The 26,012-nt window shown below is 33.6% G+C and overlaps 1 protein-coding gene across 1 annotated transcript; it reads right to left on the minus strand.

Annotated features, from left to right (window-relative positions):
* Positions 1-1,516: 1,516 nt before the first annotated feature.
* On the minus strand, positions 1,517-17,709 carry LOC120080406 (transducin family protein / WD-40 repeat family protein). Its single transcript, XM_039035060.2, has 18 exons — positions 17,368-17,709; positions 17,189-17,216; positions 16,757-16,857; positions 13,761-13,964; positions 13,193-13,436; positions 12,593-12,768; positions 10,726-10,808; positions 10,141-10,213; positions 8,030-8,095; positions 7,041-7,083; positions 4,935-5,074; positions 4,201-4,413; positions 3,999-4,083; positions 3,605-3,899; positions 2,766-3,027; positions 2,439-2,658; positions 2,111-2,325; positions 1,517-2,026 (listed from the first exon to the last, which is right to left on the minus strand). Exons 1-18 carry the CDS (start codon positions 17,491-17,493, stop codon positions 1,877-1,879), a joined length of 2,724 nt encoding a protein of 907 aa, XP_038890988.1. The 5' UTR covers positions 17,494-17,709; the 3' UTR covers positions 1,517-1,876.
* Positions 17,710-26,012: the final 8,303 nt, after the last annotated feature.

Here is a 26,012-nt window from a genome sequence, read left to right on the forward strand (position 1 = left end):
ATTTTTAAACCCCAGAACGACCCACTATATCCTTATTACCGATTAGTTTAAAACACAATCGGCACAAATTAAAATCATTTACCGATCTGAAATAATTTACAATCGGCACAGCGATACGAAGCTGTTACCTTTAAAGAGTTTTAGTTTTGGTTTTCAGTAAAAGGGTAAGAAGATAAAAAAAGGTGAAGACATTTACATAATCTAGTATGATGATGATGTTAGCAAATGGTCAATTGACATTATTTTCAAAAAATGGGTCATTTGACATTTTAGACCCAAAAAATAGGTCATCTGTACAAACTTTCCAGAGATCCTAATTTGAGAGTTCAATCTATTAGATGATGAATTAACTTCCCCTCCATTGTATTACCTCTCAGCCTACTGAAATTTCTCCCACCACAGCCTACCATTACATTACAGTCAACTCGTCAAAATCTAGAAACGGCGGAAGAAGAACAAGAAGAGGAAGACACTAATTTCTCTTCCTCTTCTCAACTTTCAAATCCCAAATTTCCCCTAACGCTCTCTTTGCTGTTTCACCGGGAAGCTTTTGATTTCTGTATTTCATTTTGTGATAATCTTGCAACCATGCCCGTGTTAGAAGTGTCTCCCAATTTTTGCTTCTTTCAATCACTGTCTGTTTCAACATCTACCAAATCAACCAGAGAAAAACACAGAGGCTTCGAGGGGCTGAGAATTTGATCTAAAATTGTGAAGATGAAGAAACCTTTTGAAAGTGAAAAAGTTGGATTTCAAGACGCCTCTTTAGTTTTTTTCCAAAAAAGAACATTATACCCCATCACAATCAAAATAGCCACATCATCATCATCCTAATCAACCTTCTCCAAAGATTCTGTTATCAGGACTAAAATTGATCATTGCCTAGAAATTTAAGGGGAGACTGTTAAACGTATTGAAAAACTTGGAAGACTAATTGCACATATTTTCAAAAATTCGAAGACTAAAAATATATATTACTCAAAAATAAACTATATATTACTTGAATAAACTTCAGAATTATATGAACAATACAAATCTATCAATGATCGACTTGCCAGACTTAAACTACGATAATCTATCAATAATTATCGATCATTCTAATGGACATTTGTATTTAATTAGAAGAAAAAAAATATTGTGGGTTATTATTTAATTAAAAGAAGAAGAAATATCTTATGTGCTTCTAATGAAGTTAATTTGTAACCTCTTCAGAGTAAACACCATCAAATGATCTCATTCACATTACAATTGATTTTCCTTACAATTGGACCCGATTTTCATTACGATGCATAAACGTGGCCTTAATAAAAACTCAAGGACACCATTAGAGTAGATCTTTTCAAATAAAATCCTCTAGCGATTAATAAATTGTATGTTCTTGATTCTTTCCTTCGATGCCCCAATTTTCTTGCTTTATGAAGTTACATAACCATTCATTGTACCAAAAATTGTGGCAAAAAGTTTGTATTTTAGACACAGGCAGAGAAAAAAAGTAATGAGATAAATAATGTTGAAGTTTCTCCAAAAATGTAGCACACAATTAAAGGAAAAAGAATTACAATGATATCCACTAATGTCAGACAAAATTGGATCATGTTATACAATTTACACCTTATACTCATCCTCTGATTAACTCATCTAAATTGAAGTAAATATTAAGCCAAGACAAAAATCCCCCTCTAGTTTAAGCTACTATAAATTCCCCAAAAAATGAAAAGAAAGACTAATCTACAACATCAATAAATAATGATCTTTCATGATTCTATGATGAGCCAAGAAGGTCACAGCACCTAAAACTAGGGGTTTCCATCCATACAGAACCAACCTGGGTCGGTCAATTTTTAAGAAGACCCGACTCGACCCACTTACACCCCTACTAAAACTGTGAATTGCTTAGAAAAGTAACCATGCATCTAGAGGATTGGAATAATTTATCCAAACCTTGCCATACTGAGGTCTGTATATCTAGGAGTTTTCTTGCCTTCTCCTGCAATGTCAACTGGCATCGAACTGTTTCGCCATGTATCTAGTAAAAAAGAATATGCAGCCAATTAGTAGAAGCATTTTCATTAACAAAAACCTTCCATCAGTTCCTTACTAAAGTCTATACCTTCAGGAACAATCTAATCAAAGCTTGTATAAACTCGAAATTGTTGCGGCAAGTAATTTCGTGTATCAAATAATCAAGAAGCAGTTCAATTGAAATAAGTTCAGGTCTCTTTCCAGGTTCTTGATGATCATCGTCATCTATAATCTGAAGCATGCGAAGTTCCAAATCCAATGTTGATGGAGATAAACCTTTTATGTAATCAGTAAAGGCTGAGACTGAGGGAAAAAGGAATAATAATATTTCAGCAATACTTCAAGTTTACAGCTAAAGCATAAACAATCTCAAATGAATTATAGGAAAAGAAAATGCACACATTTTGTTGACTTACAGTTCTGCGTTTCAGAAGAGGATTCAAGAAGCTGCAAGAATTGAGATGACGTTGTATCGGATTTTTTCTGTTGTTCATTATCAACTCTCTTTTCCTCCATCTCTGTATTTGCTGTCTCAGAAGGCTTAAACAGTATTTCTCCAGACAGAGAAGGAAGAGATGGCAGGAAGAAAGGAGCCTTTTCGGGTTTCTTTGGAGGCTCGATTGGTTTATTACGGACCTGGAAGTTGAAAATTCATGAACAGAAAAAGGCATTAGCACATAAATGAATTTTCGTTCTTCTTTGCTGTGGCCTGATGGTGGGGGAATCTAACAATAAAAAGATACCTTTATTATGTCCAAATTGATCAAGCTCTGCCACTGACTTCTGGGCAACAGTGATAGCGTAATTAAATCTGGGATTTGCTGGCTGGAGATGTGAAAGCCTGATAAATCCTTAGATTCCGGTACATTTGAAGGATTTGCATCACGATCTTCTAACTCAATTCCTTCTGTGGAGGAAACTGATGGCAATTTAACATTAACAACATCCTTTCCACTTGCAAGAGTATCCACGTTTGATGATCCAGAGAACATTAATTGATTCACCCTAAAACGTAAACAAAAAACAGTCATAAACTTGAGCAGTCTTACAAACAGAAAGGAAGGGAACCGACCATGGAAATATTCTAGCTCTCCGACTATCACTTCTTTTTTTCTCTGGGTGAACTCTAACTAACCATGGAGTACACCTCAATAAAACATTGAGAAGTTTCACAATCTTTAAGCATGTCTTCATTATATCTATGTAACTAAATATTCCATAGAATGCGTAACTAACTACTAATTCATCGTGTATCATCAAATGAAAATGACACTTAAGAGATTATCTGTCCTCATTAAACTTTGTTGCAATCAATTACGAATAAATTTTGGTCAATGTATGATGTTGGAGCCTTGCTTTCACACGAAGGGTCGGCTCGCTTCAATTCTGTTTAACAAAATTTTCCTATTTATCAACTATTCAATGTTTAAACTTCAATGTTAACAAAACAAACTGTGATTAAGATGCCAATCTTAAAACAAAAATAAGCCCGTTTCATACCAGACAATACTTAAAAAATTCCCCATTTATATCATCTGCCTACTAAAGAAGCATTTGTATCACCACCAACAAGATAACTTACCAAAGGTAGACTCCATTTTGATCTACGTGTGTAGTCGCCAAAATATCCATATTTGGAGAAATAGAAAACGCTGTAATTGAAGCATCAACTTGTAGTGCATCTATTTGCCTTGCTAAAATGACGTCCCAAATTCTAAGACTTCCATCCATACTAGATGATAAAAGCCATTTTCCATCGTCACTGAAAGACAAATCTGTAATACGATCTGTATGACCTTCGAATTTCCGAACCATTCTTAAAGCCACGACGTCAAACAGACGGATAACCAAATCATCAGTTACAACTGCCAAGAGTCCTGAAATTTGATTTAAAAAATTTGCTTAAAAACATGATACGACCACAAGGAGATTGTGTCATCAAGGTTGAACTTGGATCTTAAAGAGATGGAAGTTACCATTTACACGATGATAGACAATCTTCACAACAGAACTACCAATTTCCCATCTGGATTTCAGATCACGCTCCTTGAAATTCCAAACCTGTAACATAAGACATTTAACAAATGGAACTTTCATAAATTTTGATAAATCCAAACTATCCTCTGAGATACCGCAAGTCCCAGTTGGTTGCTAAGTTAAAGAGCATGCAATAGAAACCTTTATATCTCCATGAACTCCTGCACTTATAACGTGGGTATTTGTAGAATCACAAGCAAGACCAACAACTTCTCCAACATGTGCAGAGCTTCCTCCTTCCATTTTGTCCAGGTAACTACCTCTACTAGCACCCGATTGAAGATTGAATCGCTCAATCCAACCACCTTCTGTCCCTAAGAAGGCAAAATTTCCACATGCACTGATTGCGCAAGCCTGTTACACAGATGAAGTATCATATAATAGGGTTTTTTGTCAACAGAAATAAATATTACATTCACATCAAAGTGACAAAAAATGTTAAGAAATGAATATCCTTTCATTATGAAGTAATCATACACTAAGAGTATATCAAGTTTTAGGTATTTCAACTGAAAATTTAAAAACAAAGAATATGCTAGTGATTATAACATGCTCACATCTCTTTGCAGCTTACAGATCCACCCAAACATCAGATAAGCCCAATAAACAATTTATCACCATAATGAGAGAAATACGACCTTCCTCAACTCATCATTCCCAGTTTTCATCACAAATTAGCATAGATCCTTTTTCATATGACAGAACAGTTAGCGCGACAAAATTATTTGACAGACTTTCAACCATTCTAGAAAAGAAAAAACATGGATAAATCATATAATCTGAAGCATATATCATTTTTTTACTCCTTAACTATACATCAAATAATATATAGTTGCCTAGAAACGGGATGAAATGAACATCAACTTGAAACGAACCTTGACCGGAGTCGGATTTTCTGGGCATGGTTTCAAGATATGCTCACCAAGAACAAAGTTTTGAAGTCTCCATACATATGCTTGTGGAGTATCAACATGACAGGTAACCACATTGCACCAGTCCCGTTCCCTAATTTCGGCTAAAACAAATTCAAGAAAAGCACATTATTAAATTCAATATCATCTAATAGACCAGATAAAAATGAATACATAACTAGAGTGAAGATAAAGATTAGGATATCAATGCAACTTGGAATTGGATTAAATATTTTATAAATTTTTTTGGTCAAGGGATAATTGAACATTTCGTTTAGGAATTTCATTGATGTCTATGATACCTGGTGACCTTTTAGTAGTTATGATAACTTTTTTCCTTTTTAAATTCAATATGTGGAGCAAGGGAATTCAAACCTTTGATTTCTTAATTGATGGTATATGTCTTAACCAGTTGGACTATGCTAAGATTGATTATCTTTGTTTGAATTTTTTATTGGATGCAAGCGATAAAATGGTGGTATAAAAGAGAACATGTCATTATCAAGAACTTCAATTTTTTTTTCTTTTTTCTTTGCTTTTTAGCACCTTATTGTAGCATTTTGTTCAAATATGTATGTTACTTGGTCAATGCTGATTAGGGTGCTTTTATAAGCTTGTTCCAAGGTTCAGCTTGTTCAATCTCCAATGGTGTTGGCCTAATAAATCTTTGGATGCCCTCCTTCAACTCATCGAAGGCCCATACCTTAAGGAATAGGTAAGAGGAATAAATCTTTGGATGCCCTCCTTCAACTCATCGTTTTCTTTGGTTGGCTAGTGTTTGTGCTATTGTTTGGGTACTGTGGGGTGAGAGGAATAGAAGGGTATTTGGGGGAGTTGAGAGGGATGCTAGAGATACGTGGTCTCTTATTCGTTTTCACGTTTCTCATTGGGCTTCGATTTCTAAGATTTTTTGTAATTATCCTATAAACATGATTTTGTATAGTTGGAGTCCCTTCTTGTAAAGGAATTCCCCTTTTTGTGGGTTTGGTTTTTGTATATCCGTGTATTCTTTCATTTTTCTCAATGAAAATTGTTCTCATATATATTTAAAATTAAAAAAAAAAAAAAAAAAGGTGTAAATCCTTCAGTCCAATGGTGCTTTTACCCTCCTGGAGTGGTTTATTAAAAGGAACTCCATACTCATTCATGATTAAGAGATGAATACGGATGTTTCTTCGGACTTAATTACTCTTTTTGCTTCTACTAGCTCTTCTTTTTCAAATTCCTTTTGTAGTTATGGCTAATACAGATTTACACCAGTTGGGCCTCCTCTTTGTATTCGGTTGGTGTGTCGGGATATCTCATCTCTTCCTCGTTTTGTATTTCTCTCCTTTGATAATAGAAGTTTTGTTCCTCTTCTTTTCTTTTCTAATTTACGTGGCTATGATCTTTTATCTCAGCTGGCTAGTGGTTGCAGTAATAGAAGATAGCTAATACTAAAGTTAACAGCCTAACACTGTAAATATATCTTAGCATTGTTGTAGGAAATTGGGAAGAGGAGCTGAAGACTTTTAAGGATTGAGAAAAAAATAAGAACAAAACAGATAGTCCTTTAGGATGATGAGGTGCATAATTTAAGAACAAAGAAAAGCTTTCTTTCCTCCTACTTTTTTCCCCCTATCCTTGTTGTGAATAAAGAGTTCCTCTTTTGTTTTCCTAAGCAAGTACCAGTGTGTCTTGTACGTAAATTGCAACAATTTTAATGATTCTTATTAAAAAAGAAAAGAGACTAAATTAAATTTAGAAGTTATAACAAAGTATGTTCTATCAAACAATAATCCATTAGCATACGGCTTCATGTGGAGAAGAGGAGCATCAGATGACATTCGTGAAAGTAAGAAATGGTTGTTGACAGCTAATTTTAATGAGAAAATAAAAATCATGGTGAGCCGGCTAATATCATTATCTGTTGAAGCAAAATTAAAGGTTGGAGAAAGAGTGAACAAACAACCAGACTTTGTCTAGGACTCTAGAGCATCTATATCACAATAATCTTACACAACTTTAAGGAACTGGAGGATCACTGTAATCGCATAACACGTTAAGGAACAATTGGAAGAAGGAACTTACCACAATCAAAAGCTATGACGGGCTTCAACTTTATTTCTTCTTCCTGAAATAGTATAGATAAAACTAACCTGAGTTAGTTGTGCTACCCTTTTGATTTATTATAGAAAATAAATATGTAAACAAAGAAACTTAGCGAAAGCATCATTCGGATGGTGCATAAAAAGACCAGGGGGTATCACCACACTTCTCTCCCTCTCCCTCACGGATCAACCATTGAAGGTGATCATGGTTCTTTGGTAAAACTTTGTTACAGCTTTTTATTTTTCAAACTTATGGTTGGAATATGAAGCGTTCTCTGATGAGCACCAAAGCATCTATATGTTTATTGAATCTATTTCCTTGTTAGCTTTGTCTTGGGAGTAAACTATTTTCTCATTTTGAAATTACAACTTAACTACCCAGAAGTATTTTTTGTAATTATCTATAGATAGGAATTTCTATTGTATTCTATTTCAAAATCAATAAAATAAAATCAAAACAAACATGTGCATGCGCACAAAAACAAATTTGAGATATTTTCCCAGAAAAATGTAGAATTAAAAGAAATTTTAAAAATAGTTTTAAAAAAAGTCAATCTAATAAAACAATTTTGAAAATAGAAAATTCTCTAAAACATACCCCACACAACCCCTTAATCACTAGGCCACTTCTCTAGACCGTAGCATTTCTTATTCTTCTAATATTCTCACGTCAAATATAAAGTTCTCATAAATAATTTTGGAGGCCATTCCACCAAACAGAATACAGATAATAATAATGTTTCAAACCATGCAATTTTAACAAAGAGGTGATCATAAGAGGTAATTTGTAAGGCAAAAATTACTAGTGGTTCAATCCAATTATTTATGAAATAACATTAAGGGCGTACCAAGACCACCAAGTACAGAAAAGAAGAAATACTGACGAAGGCAGATCAATTGGTGCTATTTGCCAAGCCTACCAACAAACATAATTGCCTACAAATTATAATAATTTCATTTGAATCATACCTTCAGTTTTAGTTTCTTTGCACGTTTAGACACATGCCGTTGAGAAAGCTCCCTGCTTTGCTGATCCTAATCAGAATATACAGCAAGAGTAAGCAATCCATTTATAACTCAAAAGAAAATGCTAAACAGAAAGGAAGAAGTGAAATTAAGGTCGATAGGATGAGAATTGCAGTCTATACATTGTAAATTTAGCATGCACACATCAGTAAAGAGAGTGCAGAGGCTGAAATTACATAAGTCCCAACATCTCAAGTAGCTCAAGTAATATTTCAAAAACGAGACTTTCTTTTCTTTTCAAACCTATTTTTAAAAATTATAGTTAATTACTCTGCACATGAAATCCATGTTCATAACCCCATGATTTTTTTTATGTAAGAAACCATTTCATTGTCTCATTGATGTATGAAATTACAAAAAGAATATACAATCCATGGTATTACAATAAGCTATCCCAGTTCTTAAGAAGGGATGCATATAAGTACATGGTATTACAATAAGCTATCCCAGTTCTTAAGAAGGGATGCATATAAGTATGAAGCAAAAAGATTTGAACTTTTACACCAAGATATGACATAATAAATGACAAGGTCAAAAAAAGTGTCGAAGGGCATATCCTTGTCCATGAAGACTCTATGGTTTCTTTGCTTCCAAAGAAGCCCAAAAATATATGAAGCCACAAAAGAACTTTGGCATTCTTGAAAGAGTGGCCCAAGAGAATGGCACTAAGGTGAGAAGTAACATCTTTAGGAATCACCAAAGTCCACTGAAAGGCAGCACAATTTTGCTCCAAAAATTTTGGGCAAAGGAGAAATGGAGGAAGAAAGGAAATACAATTTCAGTTGCAAGTATGGGCCACAGGGGGAAATCCTGGGAAAAGGGAAAACGATGTATAGAAAACTGTGATTCAAACAAGTTTCACTTATTCTTAAAAGTAGAAAATTTCTTTTCAAAATAGATCCCAAACATCCCCTTAGGTTGGAAATGGGCAAACATACGACCTGTTAGCACTTCCATGGTCCTTGGAAAGAAAAAACTGACCAACCTAATGAAATCTAGGTCTTATTATTATTATTAGTAGTAGGTACAACTGCAGGGTGGGGGATTGAACCTCCGACCTCTTGAGACAGAGGTCATGCCAATACCTCTGAGTCAAGTTCACTTCTAATAATTTTCCAAGTACTGATCATAGGGATTTGTCAATTCTTAAGTTTGCAAATCTAGTGGATCTAAAGAGAATAAATCAAGTCATGAAAGATGAAGGTTTTTCTTTGCCATCCAAGAAATTTATAGCCAAAGATGTTGATTTGAATTATTTCCATTGCATGATCAGCTGCAGAAGTCATGGAATCTTTCTTCAAGATGACCTTCATGCTATGCAACATTCTTATAATAATGCTCAATCTTTTCAGCCGTCTATTCAGGTTTCTAAATCTACACTGCATGAAAAATATTTATTGAAGCCTACCTTCTCCCTTACACTCGGAAGAACGTCTACTCCTGTGTCCAAGCAAATTCATAGATTAATTCAAAAATTTTGGAAGAAGCTTGTGTTTGGCTCCTCACTTCCTCACCTAAGTTACGATAGCCACCTTCATAGCCTAACAACTCTTACACTCATTCAGTGATCACCACTCCAAGATTAAATGTCACTTTAACCAAAAATATCATTAGCTCTCCCACTACTAAGGATTCTATATCCTTTCCAATTATTCATGATATCGAATGTGATAAAGCATCTAATGTTAGTATGAGCATTGAGGAATCTGAAGCATTTAGTTGATATAGAGATCGATGAATTTTCTGTCAGACTCTTTTGGAAAAGCATCAAAAGTTTCTTTTTTGGAGGATGGTAGAAGGAATTCAGTTGCAGTTTTGGACTCAAAAGCATCAACAGCAAAGTATCCTTCGATTTCTCGAAAATTACATTCCTCAACTGAGGCTTATGGACTACAAATGGAACATATCACGTCTCACTCACCACATATTAAGAACTAACCTGGACTACAAAGTAAACATACACATCTAGTTATTATATTATTTCTTACTGGAATAGTGGCTAAATCCATCACAACAACAATATTTGTCCTCTTTCAATTGTTAAAAGAACTAACCTGGATTACAGAGAAAAGCCTGAAGGCACGGTCCTGACCAGCCGATAAAATGTGTCTCCCATTTGCATAAAACCTATAATAGATCAGAAGAATGAGAGTCAAGGAGAAATCACATAAATTGTAGGACTTAAAAGGAAAGGCCAAGTAAGACCTAAAAAGCACATAAACAAAAAATTAAAAAATTAAGAATTTAAAAAAGATTAAAAAATTAAAAAAAAAATGTACCAGGGCATAGAAAAACAAACCAAAAAATAAAAATAAATAAATATATATATATATGTATGTATGTATGTATGTACCAGGGCATAAAAAGACAACCCGGGACTCTTTTCAACAAATTAAAATTTAATCTTTGTACTTCAAACTATTAGAAAAGATCAATAAATGTTCTTTACATTCATCAGTTGAACACATGGCATGCTATTTTCTCAACCTACCGTGTCTTAGAATCTTGGTTAAAATAAATATATATATCCTAACGGAACAACAAATAGCATCTTAGGTGAGAACAAAATGCAAACAATCTATACCAAGGGAAAACCCACTTTACATGAGGAAATGAGTACGGTACAACAGACATCTCACCTTATGCAAAGAGGAGGGGCACTATGCCCACTGCGAAAGCGTAACAGACGAGGATCTCCATCTGTTGTATCAAAAATCCACATCTACCAAAAAAAGTAACAAGGAATGATATGTCAAATATGATAAAGTACATAGACAAATCTCTATAAACTGAAGAGTAGAAGGGACTGTATGGCATAAAAGTGAGAATGATGAAAAGTTAGATTTTAAATCAGAAACCTGAAACTTCACTCGAAATGAAGAACAAGAGAGTTTTCAAAAAAATAAGGACTAAGATATCTCCTTAATTTTAGAAGTATTATATACCATAAAGTCAGTGATGGACATAATTGAACCACATTAGATTCTGTGGAAGAATCCTAAGGTCGAGAGTGATCTATTTTTCCTATTCTCCATGCATATGGAAAAACTGTTGGTCCAATAAGATTTGAAGTTATTGGGATGGAGACACTGTTTTAAAAAAGTTTGATTTTTTGTTCATAAATACCTAAATTTCGTATATGATATGAAATAACACAAAAAGAGAGAAAAGGCCAGCCCCAATTCAAGGAAGATGACAAAAGAAATCTTCATAGAGAGAGCATACACGTTAAGACAGAATATAAACACCAAAGCAGGCTAACAAAAAAGACAACGTCAAGATTAGTGTCTATGGCTTTTTCTATATCACTAACGAATCTACCGTTTCATTCGAACCAAAGATTACAATGAAATGATCAACTAAACTGAAGCCAAAGCATCATATTTTCCTTCTTGAAAGTTGAAGGAGTGCTTAATTAAACAAGACTCCAGAAAATCCCTGATGTTATTTAGGAAAGCCAAGAGGATGGGGATGGTCTCCCAAAATCTATTGGCATGAGGAAAACACAATCCATCTCTTCTTAGTTTTCTTTACTGAGAGTACAACGGGAGAGGGTAAGGACCATAGATGGGTTCCTTCTAGCAGGTTTACTTGGAAAGGAACATAGGACTTTCAACTCAAAAGAAAGCTAAATGAAACTTAAGTAATGTTTTAGGAACTCATTGAAGAGCCCAATATCGTAGTGGTTGTGGGCTAAGATGAAAGCAATTTGATTACTGAGTGGAAATGATGGTAAAAAAAACATTGCTTGGTTGGCCACAAAAGCAGCTCATGTTCTTTCTGTAATGTTATATTTTCTCAAAGATAAAAGCTTCTCATATCTTTTTACCTACTTCAGATTTAATGTCCTACTAGTTTCCTTTGCAACTAAATGTAGTGGGATAAGACAATTGTCCAATGAGAATAACTAAGGCATGCACAAGTTTGCTCGGACGTTACACGAATATTTGGAAAAAGGTGTTGTCTTTTTATTTGTATATATATGCAAAAGAAATGTTTCACTAATGAGATGAATTACAAAAAATAAGGAAAAGGAACCCCATGCCTAAGGTCTCTTTATACTTTATAATTTTTATTATATATAAAGTAATTTTCCTCTAAACTTAAAATTATTCTGTTTCAAATTTTTTTAAAAAAATTAATAAAAAGTAACATTAGATAGATATTTCTTTTCTTGTGAGTGTTCAAGCTAGCTTGCCCCCGCCTCGACTATTCTCAATGACTTCTTAATTTTTTCTACATTTGGTTGTCAAGATAACTCGTAGGATGCTAAATTCTAAGTGGTCAAGTCACTGTCCCTATTCTATTAAACCGTTTATTGTTAACATGACCATTAGGACATTCCAGGGTGGTTATCATAATAGTTTCTGCAATATAGGATCCAGCATTCTTTTTCTTTTTACATATATTTTGATAAGATATAAGGTCCTGCAATTGCAAGTCACTCTCTGCAATTATGTAAAAATTGTAAAAAGAAACCCATAAAGCGCTACAGTATTCTCTTACTTTGATGGAATTGTCTGCTGATGAACTCATTAGTACTGGTTCATTAGCAAAAAAGTGAAGTGAAACTATAGAGCTATCATGAGCTTCTTTAATGACCGATTGAAGTCTTCTCTTCTCAAGATTCCATATGCTTATAACACCTGATGAACCTCCAGATGCTAGAAGAGGCTGTCCATCTTATAAAAGATATTAATTAAAGTCAGAAAACCTTCATTCACTAAGAATCAATTAGTAAAAAGAAAATGACAAGTTACTGAGCTATATAAAAAAGAAAAACAAAACATGTGAACTCTTCTAAATATTCAAATTTGATCATGTAGGGTAGAAAGGTAATTGGCTGCAATGAATGGACATAATTCCTGTCATATGAAGAAGCAACGTGTATGACTGACTAATAACAAACTCAAATAAATCAACTAAAGGTAAATTGATGGAATACAATTTTCAAGCAACCTGTATCACACATGCAGATGCTTGAAAATTATATCATAAATTTAGGATTGAAACAACAGCTAAAGAAACTCATTGACAGTACAAGAATAGGATACTTGACAAATGACAATGATAAAGTTTATCCTTTTTGTTTGATTCAGCAATTACCTGAGCTGAAAGATAAGGCAGTAACAGATCCTCGTGTTGAGTGGGTGAATGAAAATAATTCTTGATCATAACGAATGTTATGAACATAAACCTTCCCATCAGCACAGCCAATGGCAACAACATCTAGAGCAGGTGATGAAACACAGCAGCATACAGATGAATTCCATCCCTTGAACTCGAAGAGTTTTTTCTTTGAGCTGATGTTCCAAAGCTCCAAAGAACCTTCCAAACTTCCAAGAATAACCTGTTCAAACAGTTGCCCTTGAGGTTCCTTAATTTCAATTTAATAAAGAGAACTGCACTATTTATACCACATTCGCTTAGCCTTCTTTCAAGGACTCTGATGGAAAGACAATAGAAAAAATTATCCTAGCAAACTTTCATTGTTAACTTCATATTCTTCTAGAATCTTCTCCTATTTGATGAGTATAGTGAATTTCATTAAACTTTCTTACATGAAAAACATTCACAATTTTATCAAACAAGTTCCTGAAGTTGAGGACCTGCTAAGCAACAAATTGTTAAGAATTATTGCCATGAAATATCATGTGGGAAAGAAAGCAATTACTTTGTTTAGATATGTGTCTGGGTGCATTATACAGCTAGGACTAAACTGTCCGTCTAAGATGACTTGTCCAACTGGCGAGCGACTATCTTCAATCCCTTTGAAAGCCCACATGAACATATTTCCATTTATGTCAACACTTAGGATGTGATCTCCAAACAATAGCAACAAGTTGACCTTGGCATTATGGCTACTCCAATTTGCTACCTGCAAACCAATTATCAAACATGTCTAGAGAAATGGCACCTGAGAAAATCAGTGACAAGCGACATGTCTAAAAGCATCTCCATGGAATATATGAAATAGACATTAGCATAAGAAGAAGAAGAAGAAAAAGAAGAAGAGGAGAGAGAGAGGAAAAAAATTTCTTCAGCATTGCTATAGCGATAGCTTTCATACCAAATGACACTAAACAAGTTAAGCAAAGATATAAAAAATAACTTTGAAAATTGATATGATAAACTATAGAAAGATGTACATTTGCACCAAAGATCGTAGTTCTTGTATGAAATTTGTTTCTTATCCCAGAAAAAAATAGATATGATAAAGTGGATATGTATAACAACTAATATAAGTAAAATTCCATCCTAAACATAAAAAATCTGAAAGTTATCAGAATGGAAAAGCTCCTTTTATTTGGCATAGAACTAAGAAGAAACGTTTTAAAATATATAAATAATTCTTTAAAATAGCTGGATATACATATCCTTTTCAAAAAAAAAAAAAAAAGGATATTTTAAACATTACAAACTAAAAACTCGCTTTTAGGAGGACTTGTAAAAACTTCCTACAGTAGGAAAATAGCATCAGAGCCTCAACTCAATCTAAAAAATGAATACAAGAAAGCTCAACAAGAATTTTCTGATAGGATCCTTTATAGTTTTCTTTCTGGGAAGCTCCCCAACAAGAATAAACCTCATGACATGAGTAATTGCAGGAGTTTAGCAAAAGAACTCAAGAAGCAGCATAGAACTTTTATCATTTTAAACCTTTCCTTCAACGAACTTTCTTATTATTGAAAAGCCACAAATTTATTTCAAACTAGATGCCCCAAATCAGACTTAATAATACACTCCACAAAACTCTTGCTTTCCTTCTTATAATTCAAGGACACAGTTGCACAATCTATAGAATAGATCCAGTTCAAGTTAAGATCGTCGTTGCTTTCCTTCTTAAACCATGATCACAAAGTAGATAACAGATATTGTTTTTCAACAATGAAATCATAAAGCCACGTGCATCCAAACTTCAGAAACAGAGCTTCCCAAAAATTCTTGCCACTGAACAAGTGATGAAAATCCTTCCCACCTTTGAGACTTAACAAGTGATGAGCATCCTCCCAGCTTTGAAACTTAATAAATAGAATTTTTTTGGGGATAAAAAAACAATGCACTAATGATATTAAATTAGAAAACAAGGGAGGTAATCCCCTATCCAAATGAAGACTACAAAAACTTTTCCAATGGGCTATAAGAGATGATAAGCTATAGTTACATTTTGGTGGAGATAATTTACACCAACTGAGCCAAAATGAGTGGTCGATTCAATCGGTCAAAGGATTGTTCTTTCTCTGTGAAGATTTGAACATCCTTTCCAACCAAGTAGACCAAAAGGATCCTGAATACCAGGTAAACTGAAAAATAACTTGGATTCAAGGACCATCTGAAAATTTCTTTGAACATTATCGAAGTTGCTTAAACTCTCCATTCAACATTCACCATTTAAGGGCAATTTGTCTTCCACAGAGTTGTCACAAAAGGATTTAGAAGTGAAATGGCAAGACAGGCTCACTAAAAAGTTATCTAACTGGGGAAAAAATCTGAACGAGTTACCAGCCAAATTCCAGCATCTCTGATCTTTCTATCTAGAGATGGTACTTTTTTAACAATTCCAAAATATCACAATAATCAACCACTTCCTTATCCCTCAGATTTCTTCCAACAGTAACTCTCCAGGACATCGAAGTCCCATCCCAAGCATCACACAAACCACAAAGTCGCACAGCACTGATAACTGAAAAATACTTGAAAAAATATATATTTAGTTCATTTGGTTCATTTAAGAGCCCTCATAGGCATTTATTCGGAGGATTTCCAATCTTTTTCCCGATACCCAAACCCCTGTACTCCAAAGGATTAGATACAACGTTCCATCCAATAAATGAGAGATCTTCATGTCACAGTCACCATTGCCGATCTCTCAGTCACCATTGCCTAACCAAAAGAAACTTTTCATATTTTTCTCCATTCACAACCCTACTTTCCTTAGTAAAACGAGAAGAGACATAAAAAATTGGAAAATTAGCAAACACCAGATTACATAAAGTCGTCCTTCCAGCTCTACAGATATAGCTTTTTCCATCTGCTAATATTACTCAAGATCTTCTCTACACCAGGATCCCAAAACTTGTTTTCCTCAGATTTCCACCCAATGGCATCCTTAAATAACTGGAGCTAAGAATATAAACATAAAAAGTTATGAACTATATTGTAAATTGTACAAAAGGATTTACGCAGGAGATGATTTGAAGGATGTCACACGGGAGATAAGTATAATGATTCAAATATTGCTGTCAGAACATTGCCATGTTCAATCAAAAATTTTTCTTATTTCAGTTCCCAAAATCTCTAAATGATACTTATGGATCAGTTTAATTTCTTTTGCAGAAAGCTTGTAGCCACTCTTTTCCTTTTAATCAAAGCAGCACACTTACAGGTCAGCAGGCAGACTTAAACAAAAGCCTCCATTCAACCCCATGAATTAAGGAGATGATGTCATTCCATCCGGATAAATAGAACCAAAAGTCCCAACATGCTAGAATAAAAATTAATTACACATGTGTACACCAAAATCATTAAATATGGACAAGAAGATAAGCCCAAACTAATAGACATTCTAAATAGAACAAGAAAATGATGAATTGAACATGGCAGTTATTCATATTTTGCCAGGAACGGTTACTTCATAAAAATAGACAGATATATTCCGAATGAGCAAACCTGATGGGCACGCTTGAAAACTGCAATGTCAGACCCATAAGCAGCAAACGTGTACTCACGGTAGGAAGCAAGAGCTCGAATCTTCTTGGGCAATTGAGGGCCTTAACATCAAGCATCAATACAAATAAGTCGAGCAAAAAACACAAGGGTGAAACCCAAAACAGAAATTTTAGAAACACCCCACATAAGAAAATTTCTAAAGACAAACAAAATGAGCATTTTTTTTTATTAAAAAAACTGATTTCATGGAGAAAAAATGAAAGAATACAATGGCATACAAAAAAAGCAAGCCCACCAAAACATTCCACCTAAAGGAAGCCAGCTAAGTAAAATGTTAGCTATAGAAACAAAATGAGCATATATCCGGATGGAAACTGAAACTAAAACAAACTTGAAAAAACAAAAAGGAAAAGAAAAGAAAAACTCACTTACCAACAAGCACCAAGTTTAACTTCGCGCACTGGAATAAGAAAAACAGAGAACATGACAACGATTAAGCTCTGAAGTGACTATTAAAAAAAAACGACAACAACAACAACAGTAAGATTGGAAAAGGCCGCAATAATGGAAATTCCGCAAGGGAAAGAAGTATTGTCAGAGAATGATCTTACGTTATAAACTTGAAAAGCTTTGCCAACACTAACGGTGACGAATGTTTCGGTACCGAGTCTCTGCACAGAGAAGGGGACGCTGTTTGTTATGTAACCAATTGCTCTGTAAGGTTCAAATATTCCCATTTTTTCTTTCACTCTCCGAGAACTCCAGAAGCTTGAGAGGCACAAAGAGTGTAAGAGGAAGAGGAACTGAGAGCAAGGTTTTAGGATTTTCCTCAGCTGTGTTCCCTTCCGGCAACGAAGAAGAAGAAGAGGGGGTGAAGCTTAGTGGCGCTGTCAGGGTTTTGTGGCCGCCGAGCAGAACGGAGGTTTAACCAATAATGTCATCTTTTGTACCAAAATGCCCTTATACCACTTATTATATATTAAAATATAAAAATATTCAAAAATAAGTTCTTGACTTTCATATTTGTTTTCAAAAAAAAAAAAAAAAAAGACGACTTTCATATTTGTATCTATTTGATCCTTAAAAGTGTCTAATTTGAACTTTTAATTTTCTATCTATTAAGTTCCTAAACTTTAAAAAGTGTTTAATTCATAAAATTTCAGTTTTGTCCTTGACTTATTCGCCATATACTTTTTTTTAATTCATGTAACTACTTAAATTTTAGAAACAGTTGGGGCTTCATTTTGGGATGGATTGAGGAGCTATAATAGTTCATTCAATATTTGGGATGGTATTAAAATAATGGAGAGTGAGGGTTATTTTATAATCCACGTTTTGCTAAAGTAAAACTATTTACAAGGAAATTTTCACAGATAGAACAAATGTCAAATTATTTATAGAAATAGCAAAAACAAAAAAACACTGATAGACTTCTATCAATTTTCTATGATTGATAGACGTTGATAGACTTCTATCAACCTCTATTAATCTCTATCAAAGAAGATTAAATTTTTGTTATTTTGTGTAAATAGTTTACCTTATTTTTCTATTTATGAAAATCCCCCTATTCACAACTATTTGGTTAAAATAACCAAATTTTCCTCTCTCCAATGTTTCCAATGAATTCATCCTCTAACAATTATTTTGCAACTAACTTTAGCAAAGACCACCTTCGACGCCCAATTTCGACCACGACCAACTCGAACGGCCAATTCTAACAAAGTCCACCTCTAACCCCCAAAGATGACCACCTATTGACATATTGTTCTCAAATTTAAAATATAAAGATAGTTTGAGTTTTAAAGGGAATAGAGGAGAGATTGATAAGGAGGAGTAAATGCTTTATATAATTTTTATTAACTCAAAGCTTGTAAGATACAAAGGTAGGAGGCTACCTTACATACACCAACTAAAAGAACAATGAAAAGGAAAAATCGCAGCTTATCAGAAGATTAGGTAGGCTAAAAGATTCAATTACCAACTAATAATAAATGCAAATAAAGTCAAGACAAGTTATCAAATACAACATAGTACAATCAATCAATCCAATCACCTCAATAATAATCATGTCATAACAACCCCCTCAAATGAGGCAAGGGAGAGGTCAAGTTTGGTCCAAAGGTCTTAAAAAAGGCAAGGAATAACGGTTTGGTCAGAGAATCGATAAATTGGTCTTATGATCGAACACGATGAATAACAAGTTACTGAGAAAGAACTTGATCGTAAATAAAGTGAATGTCGATCTCTATATGTTTAGTGTAAGTGTGGAAAACATAATCGTGAGCAAGGGCAACAACAGAGAGGTTATCACACCAAATGACATGAGGAGAAGGAGAGGTGAACACCAAGATCCTTCAACAGAGCACAAAGCCAAAGCAACTCACACGCAACATGAGAGATGGCGTAATACATTGATTCGGTACTTGGGTGAGCAACAACCACTTGTTTCTTAGAGCTTCAGGAGACAATTAAGTGGCCAAAAAAGACATAATAGCGACCAACAGACTTCTGAACCAAGATGACTGGTTACTAGTTGAATTGGCTAAGTTTATTAACTGCAAAGGCAATATAAGGTCGAGTATGTTGCAAAAAGGGAACCAAAGGGGTTGCGATAAAGTTGAAGATCGGCCATAGATCACCATCAAATTGGGAGAGTTGTTTACCTGTGAACACAGCGGAAGGTGTAGGTTTAAGATGTTGTAAGTTAAGGCGAATGAGAAAATCTTGAATGTATTTAGCTTGAGAGAGATAAGTGTTGGGTTGTACCAACACACAGCGGAAAGCGACGAGGATCGATAAGCACTCTAATTCATTAATTTTGGCAAAAATGAAAACATGCTATAGCAGAAATAAATGGGTTTCAAGATATAACTTTGAAGAACCTTTGAAATCTCGATTTCCAGCTGCAAAACCTCTCCAAATCTTTGTGCAGACCACCACAAGATCTTCCTCACTATTATCTTGGTACTCTAGATTGAGTTGTGTGACTCAAAATAAGCTGGAATCAAGGGAACTTTGAGAATTTTCACAGCAGCAACCCAATTGAAGAACACCTTCTTCACACGAATTTTCAGCTAAAATTCTATCGGTTACATTGCCTCAAAATCACTCAAATCTCTTTAATATATTGCAGACCATCATGCAAAGAGAATGGTTGCATGAGATGCAGCTCATGCTTGGAGTAATTGAAGCTTGAAGATAATGGGTTTAGTGTGAGCTACTTGTAGATGAAGATGGAAAATTTCATTTTCCATTTTGTGTTTTTCTATTTTCAAAAATCAAATTTTGATTTAAAAAATCAAAATTTATTAATTTTACAAATTAATTTTCTAATAAGATTAATAAATACCTATTTAAACAATTTAAATAATTCTAATTAATTTAATATTCAATATTAAATTAATTTACACAAATTCATCTTCATATATTTAAATCATATTTAAATCATATTTATATATATATATATATATTCTTCAATTATGTTTAATTCTAATTTGAACGTTTCAAATTAACTTATCACGCTACTTTAGAGCTAATCCATTTCTGAGGTAGTAGGGAGACCTCGTGGACCTACAGATCATGGGATCCAACGATCTGAGATTAATCGGCTAAACTTATTAGACCGAACTAACCCCCATTCGTTAACTAATGGGTCACTCCACTAAAGCCAATAGTTAACTCCTGTCACTATAGATATATTATGTCTGCTTGATATAACCATGATTAGTAAGTTAACCCTTCACAGGTTGTTCATAATAATGGTTGGGTCGAATCTCTGTTTTACCCCCGAAATTATCTCTTGTTCGTTAAGTCCCACCGATCCCCTAATAAACAATTGTTTTGTGATCCAATCAATAAAACCGAGTCCCTCTCGGGCCAGTGAGAGGGCGGGACCCCTTGTTCAAGACCCAAAATCAACACTTAAGGGAACAACCTCTCTACTATCCCTAAAAGCGAGTAGGAGTGAATTCCATCTTGCACCCTACGTCCCCAGCTATCCATCCGGTCTTACTCCTGAAATGGGAGGTTATTGAGTCGCCGTTGTTGAGCCAACCCTCACTTATGCAAATATAAGAATAATCCCAAATAAATAGGAGTTCATAGTTAGCTTAGGATTAAGGTCAAGTTACCTAGGTCATCGCTTTGAAATAATCAGCCTTAAGCAATAAACAACGTTATAAAGTAAGAGTGATTAATTTTGTGGTTCGATCTTGTACAAACCCTTTTGTACAAGGACATCCCCACTCCTCATATCTCAACATGAACGAATTAGGATCACTTCGTTTGTAGCACTTTACAACTCTTTGTAATAACTACAGAGCATGCTGCATCCAATAGTGTTACCAAAATAAGGTACCAACCTTATTCATATACTATAGATCATTTTGACTATTTACTCGAACATGATCCACTTTTATGTCTCCACATAAAGTTCAAGTACTCATCCAATAGTCAAGGGACTTTTAGGTTTATTGGATTTCTATTAAGCAAAACATCTATTCAATAACACGTTATTGAATTTTCAGAATAAGTTCCATTGTTTACATACCACGAGTTTTAGGACATAAAACCCAACAATAAGACCATTGTTTGTAAAGTGTACTTAGATGCCCAAAAAGTAGTGAAGGTAGCCAAGATCTCGAATGGCAGAGGTGCCCTGTAATTTGGTAGTAAAGGTTATTGAGAATGTTCTAAACTCGCAGTTCATAAATGTTGTTAACATATTCTATTTATCAATAAATTTTTTGTTGAGTTTTTTATTCAATAAATTACTATTGATATTACGTCCTTCTATAAAAATCCAATAAATGAATCCATGGCTATAACATGAATACTTTAACTTTATATAGCGACATAAAAATAGATCAAGTTTAAAGTATGTAGCCAAAATGGTCTATAAGTATACAGATGAGATTGGGTACCTCATCTTGGTGACACTATTCGATGCGACCCATTTTTGTATACTGATAAAATGAGGTGACCCAAAAATCATTCATGTAGAGACATGTGAGTGGGGTATCCTGTGTAATGAGTTTGCATATGATTGGACTTCCAAGTAGTCACTTTTCTTTATAACAATCGTTTACTGTTAAAACTGACTATCTCAAACTTAAATGACATAGGGTAACTCAATCTTAATCCTGAGCTAACTATGGACTCCTGTTTATTCGGGATTATCCTTTGATTTGCATAGGTGAGAGTAGTCTAATAGCACTGCTCAATAAGCCTCCCATTTTAGGGATAAGACCGGATAGATAGTTGGGGACATAGTTTTGCAATATGGAATTCACTCCTACCCGATTTTGGGTTAGCAGATGGGTTGTTCTCTTAAGCGCTGATGTCTTGTCTTGAACAACAGGGCTTTGCCCTCTCATGGAAGAGAGGGATGTGATTTATAAGTTGGATTATAAATCAATTGTTCAATGGAGGATCAGTGGGAGCTTAAGGAGCAAGATGTATTTACACGGTTAAAACGGTAATCTTTGATCCAATTGTAATTATGAACAACTTGTGAAGGATAATTATGAACAACTTGTGAAGGATTGACTTACCAATTATGGTTAAAATGGAAAGAAATATATCTACTATGAGGAGAGTGCAACTATCGAGCTATAGTGGAATGTCTGGGTAGTTAACGAATAGTAATTAATTCAGTTTAAAGAGTTTAACCAATTAATTACAAGTCGTTGGAGCTCATGATCTGTAGATCCATAAGATCCCTCTACTAGCTCATAATTTGAATTAGTAAATTGAGTAATCTTGATAAGATTTGAATTAGGGTTTAGAATTTGAAATGTTCAAATTCCATTAGAGTTTCTATTTATTGTATTCGATACACTTGAAATGTTTAATTTTATTGAAATTAAACGGAATTGGAGAAACGATTAATGTTTAAAATATTATTTAAATATTAATTTTATTATGATAGAATTGTTTTTTTATTAATTTAATATTAGATATTAAACCCTAAATAAATTAATTAAAATATTTAATTAATTAGTTTTATTTAAAAATTAATTAATTGCATTATTTTTTTATATATAAAACTAATATATCAGATTAGTTTAATTTAGAAATTGGTTTTGGAAATCATTTTTAGAAAAACTATTTTGAAAATCAAAACTGAAAGTGGAGATTTCCAAAAGTTGGAAATCTCCACTATGGTGCAAGGCACCTTATTCACTCAATTCCATTTTCTCCATGAAGTAGGAGTTGACCTTCATGCAAGCTTTGGATTTGCATGATGAAAGCTCTATAAATTGAAGTGCTACGTTGAATAATTGATTCATGCTTACAAGAACTTCTTGAAGAACTTTGCAAAAATCAATAACCTTCCAAACCCTCTTCATATCTTCTATATATCCAACTCAATTTAGTGTTTCCACCACACAATCCTTGCAAGAGAATAGTAGAGAAGATCTTCGTGGTGGTCTACTTGTAGATTGAAGTACTTTCACGTGGAATTCAGCTGGTATTAAAGAGGATTCTTCAAAGGTATTATGTTTAGCAAACCCTCTTCTGTAATAGTTACTTTGAAGCATGTTTTAAACTCAAATTAAGTATGATTAGAGTGCTTAATGATTCTGATTTTATCCACTGCACATTGATATACTTTAACAAAGGTAGCCTGAGAACTTGAGTAGAGCCAGTCAAAATGATATCACCGACATACATAAGTAGGATGATAGTGTTAGACGTATTTAAATAATATATATAATTGAAGTATGGGTTATGTAAATGGATAAATATTTTATCACAGTGGGTTATTTTATTAGAGTGGGCTCTATTATATCATCTATTTAATTAAGGTTCTAGATTCCTAATTGAGTATGGACTTAACGGGTAGAAGCTCATTCCTAGTTAATTAGGGTTTAATGAAACCCTAATTGAGAGACCTTAAGACTATGGTCCCCAATATACCAAAATAATATGCACTCAATTTTTCTTGAATCTCATCTAGAGAGAGATCCCTCAAAGGGCATTTGGAGTTTTAGTTGAAGAAGATAATAACCATCTTAAAGTTATCATCATCTTGAAGTTATCATCAATCTCTTAATGGAATACAGTATGTTATTTATTCTTAACAATTTGGCACGAATGATCATAGGGTTAATCTAATCAATATAGATTTAAAGTAATTATGCTAACAAGTGGTATCAGAGCACCAATTTCATATTAGATTGTCGGGTTTTTATTGCTTACCATCATTTTTATTCAATTTTCGGTAAAAAAAAAAGGCTTGAAATTGGTATAATAGATGTTTTTAGCTTTTTGGCATCTTAGATTTATAGTTTAATGTTGATTTGATCATTGTTTAGGCCCGTTATTTTGAGTAAATTATTTATAAATCGAGTCTTGTTAGTCTATATCGTCTGTGGCAATTTTTTATTGTGAAAAGGCTCAAAACAGAGGTGAAAAAGGGAATTCAGAGTGCACACCCGAGAAGTTTTTGTGCAAGGCGCTACTGTTATATTTTGTGCACCATTAAAAGCTTCTGACTATCTATCTATCTATCTGTCGTTGTTTGTATGTCATGGATTCCCCTAAGACCAAATCTATTTCTCCTTGGCATGATTGTTGTGGAAGTTGACCGAAAACTGAGACTTTTTAGAGTCCTAATTAGGGTTGAAAGGATTTTATTCGAAAAATTTAATAAAATTTAAATTAAATTTAAATTTGATTGATAATTTGGTGATTTAAATTTAAATTTAAATTTGATTGATAATTTGGTGGTTTAAATTTAAATTTAATCGATAATTTGGTGATTTAAGTTTGAATTTGATTGATAATTTTTTGTGATATTCACATGTTTATGTTGCTTTAACGGTATTCTGTGTATGTAGTTATTGAATGAATTTTGGTAAAGACTATTTGATGTTCTTATATTATATATATTTAAGATTATTATATTATTATGTCTCATATCTTGGATTGAATTGTTCAAAATAATATGTTACCAAAGTAGATTCTGTTATCTAGATTAGTTTAATTCTAAAATATAAGATATGCATATTCATTAATTTATGTGAATGATTATTGACCCAAAGGAAGATAATTATTTGGTCAAATTATGGGTATGCATGTGGTAATGAGTATGTGACAACTATAAGGTTTATTCATGTGAAAAATAATCGGTCCAAAATAATGCTATTTTTTTTATAGAGTTTATTGAGTACACTGATTACTACATTGAGAGTATCATTTACAATTAGTGTTTTTGCCCAAAGGCTAGGCATCAATATTGTGCTAGGTATCTTGTTAAAGAGGCCCATCATATATGTGAAATTATTTTGTCATATTTTAATTGTGAGAATATGCTTTATTGTTTTAGTTGGTCTTACTCAAATATCTAGAAATTTGAATTTAATCTCTAAGTTGAATGGATCGAACTTCGAGATTTGGAAGGAAAGTCTAGAGATACTTCTTGGGTATATAGATCTGGATCTTGCATTAAGGATCGATAAATCTACTTCTACTGAGGAACAGTCAAATATGGTTAATATTGAGAAGTGGGAACATCAAATCGCATGTGTCTGATGATCATTTGGCACTCCATTCCGTAGATTTTCGAGGAAAGATTTTATGCAAATAATATCAACCCAAAATAATCAAAAGATTGACATAAACAAATTGAAGAACAAATTGTAGCAATTAATTATATGCAATGAAATCTATTAACAAATTATTTTCAAAATAAAATAGGAGAGGGATAGAGAAATTGACATCGGTAATTTTATAGTGGTTTGACACAACCAGCCTATATCCATTTCTTAAGTTCCTCTTGGGTACTTCACCAAAACTTGTCTCTTTCCACGGTCTAGAGTCGAATTGTTACAATATTCTTTTTTCAGGAGAAAAAACGAACCTGATCCTTTCCACGGTTGAGGGTCAAACCGTTACAACCACTCTTTTTAGGAATCAAGAGCAACCCTTACAATGAATTTGGAAATGAAGAACAATATTGGAAAAATTCTCCTGAATAGGAGATTTACAAATTTAGCACTCAAGGAACCAATTCTTACAACATAAAATATCTCTCTAAAAAAGATGAAAAAAGAAAATTGATATTGGAGAGAGAGCAACATGGTGGCTTAATGAGTTATGGAGGATTAAAAATAATAAAAATTATTATTGAAAAATTGAAGAAGATGAAGTGTTTAAAAAGAGAGAGAAGTTGGTGAAAATCACCATCAATTTTGGCCATTAAATGTCGATAAAAGAAAATTGAATGATAGAGATTTAAACTCAACTAGTC

Source organism: Benincasa hispida, chromosome 6 (genome assembly GCF_027475165.1).
Source record: "Benincasa hispida cultivar pf3 chromosome 6, pf3_genome.v1.1, whole genome shotgun sequence".
Classification (NCBI taxonomy): Eukaryota; Viridiplantae; Streptophyta; class Magnoliopsida; order Cucurbitales; family Cucurbitaceae; genus Benincasa; species Benincasa hispida.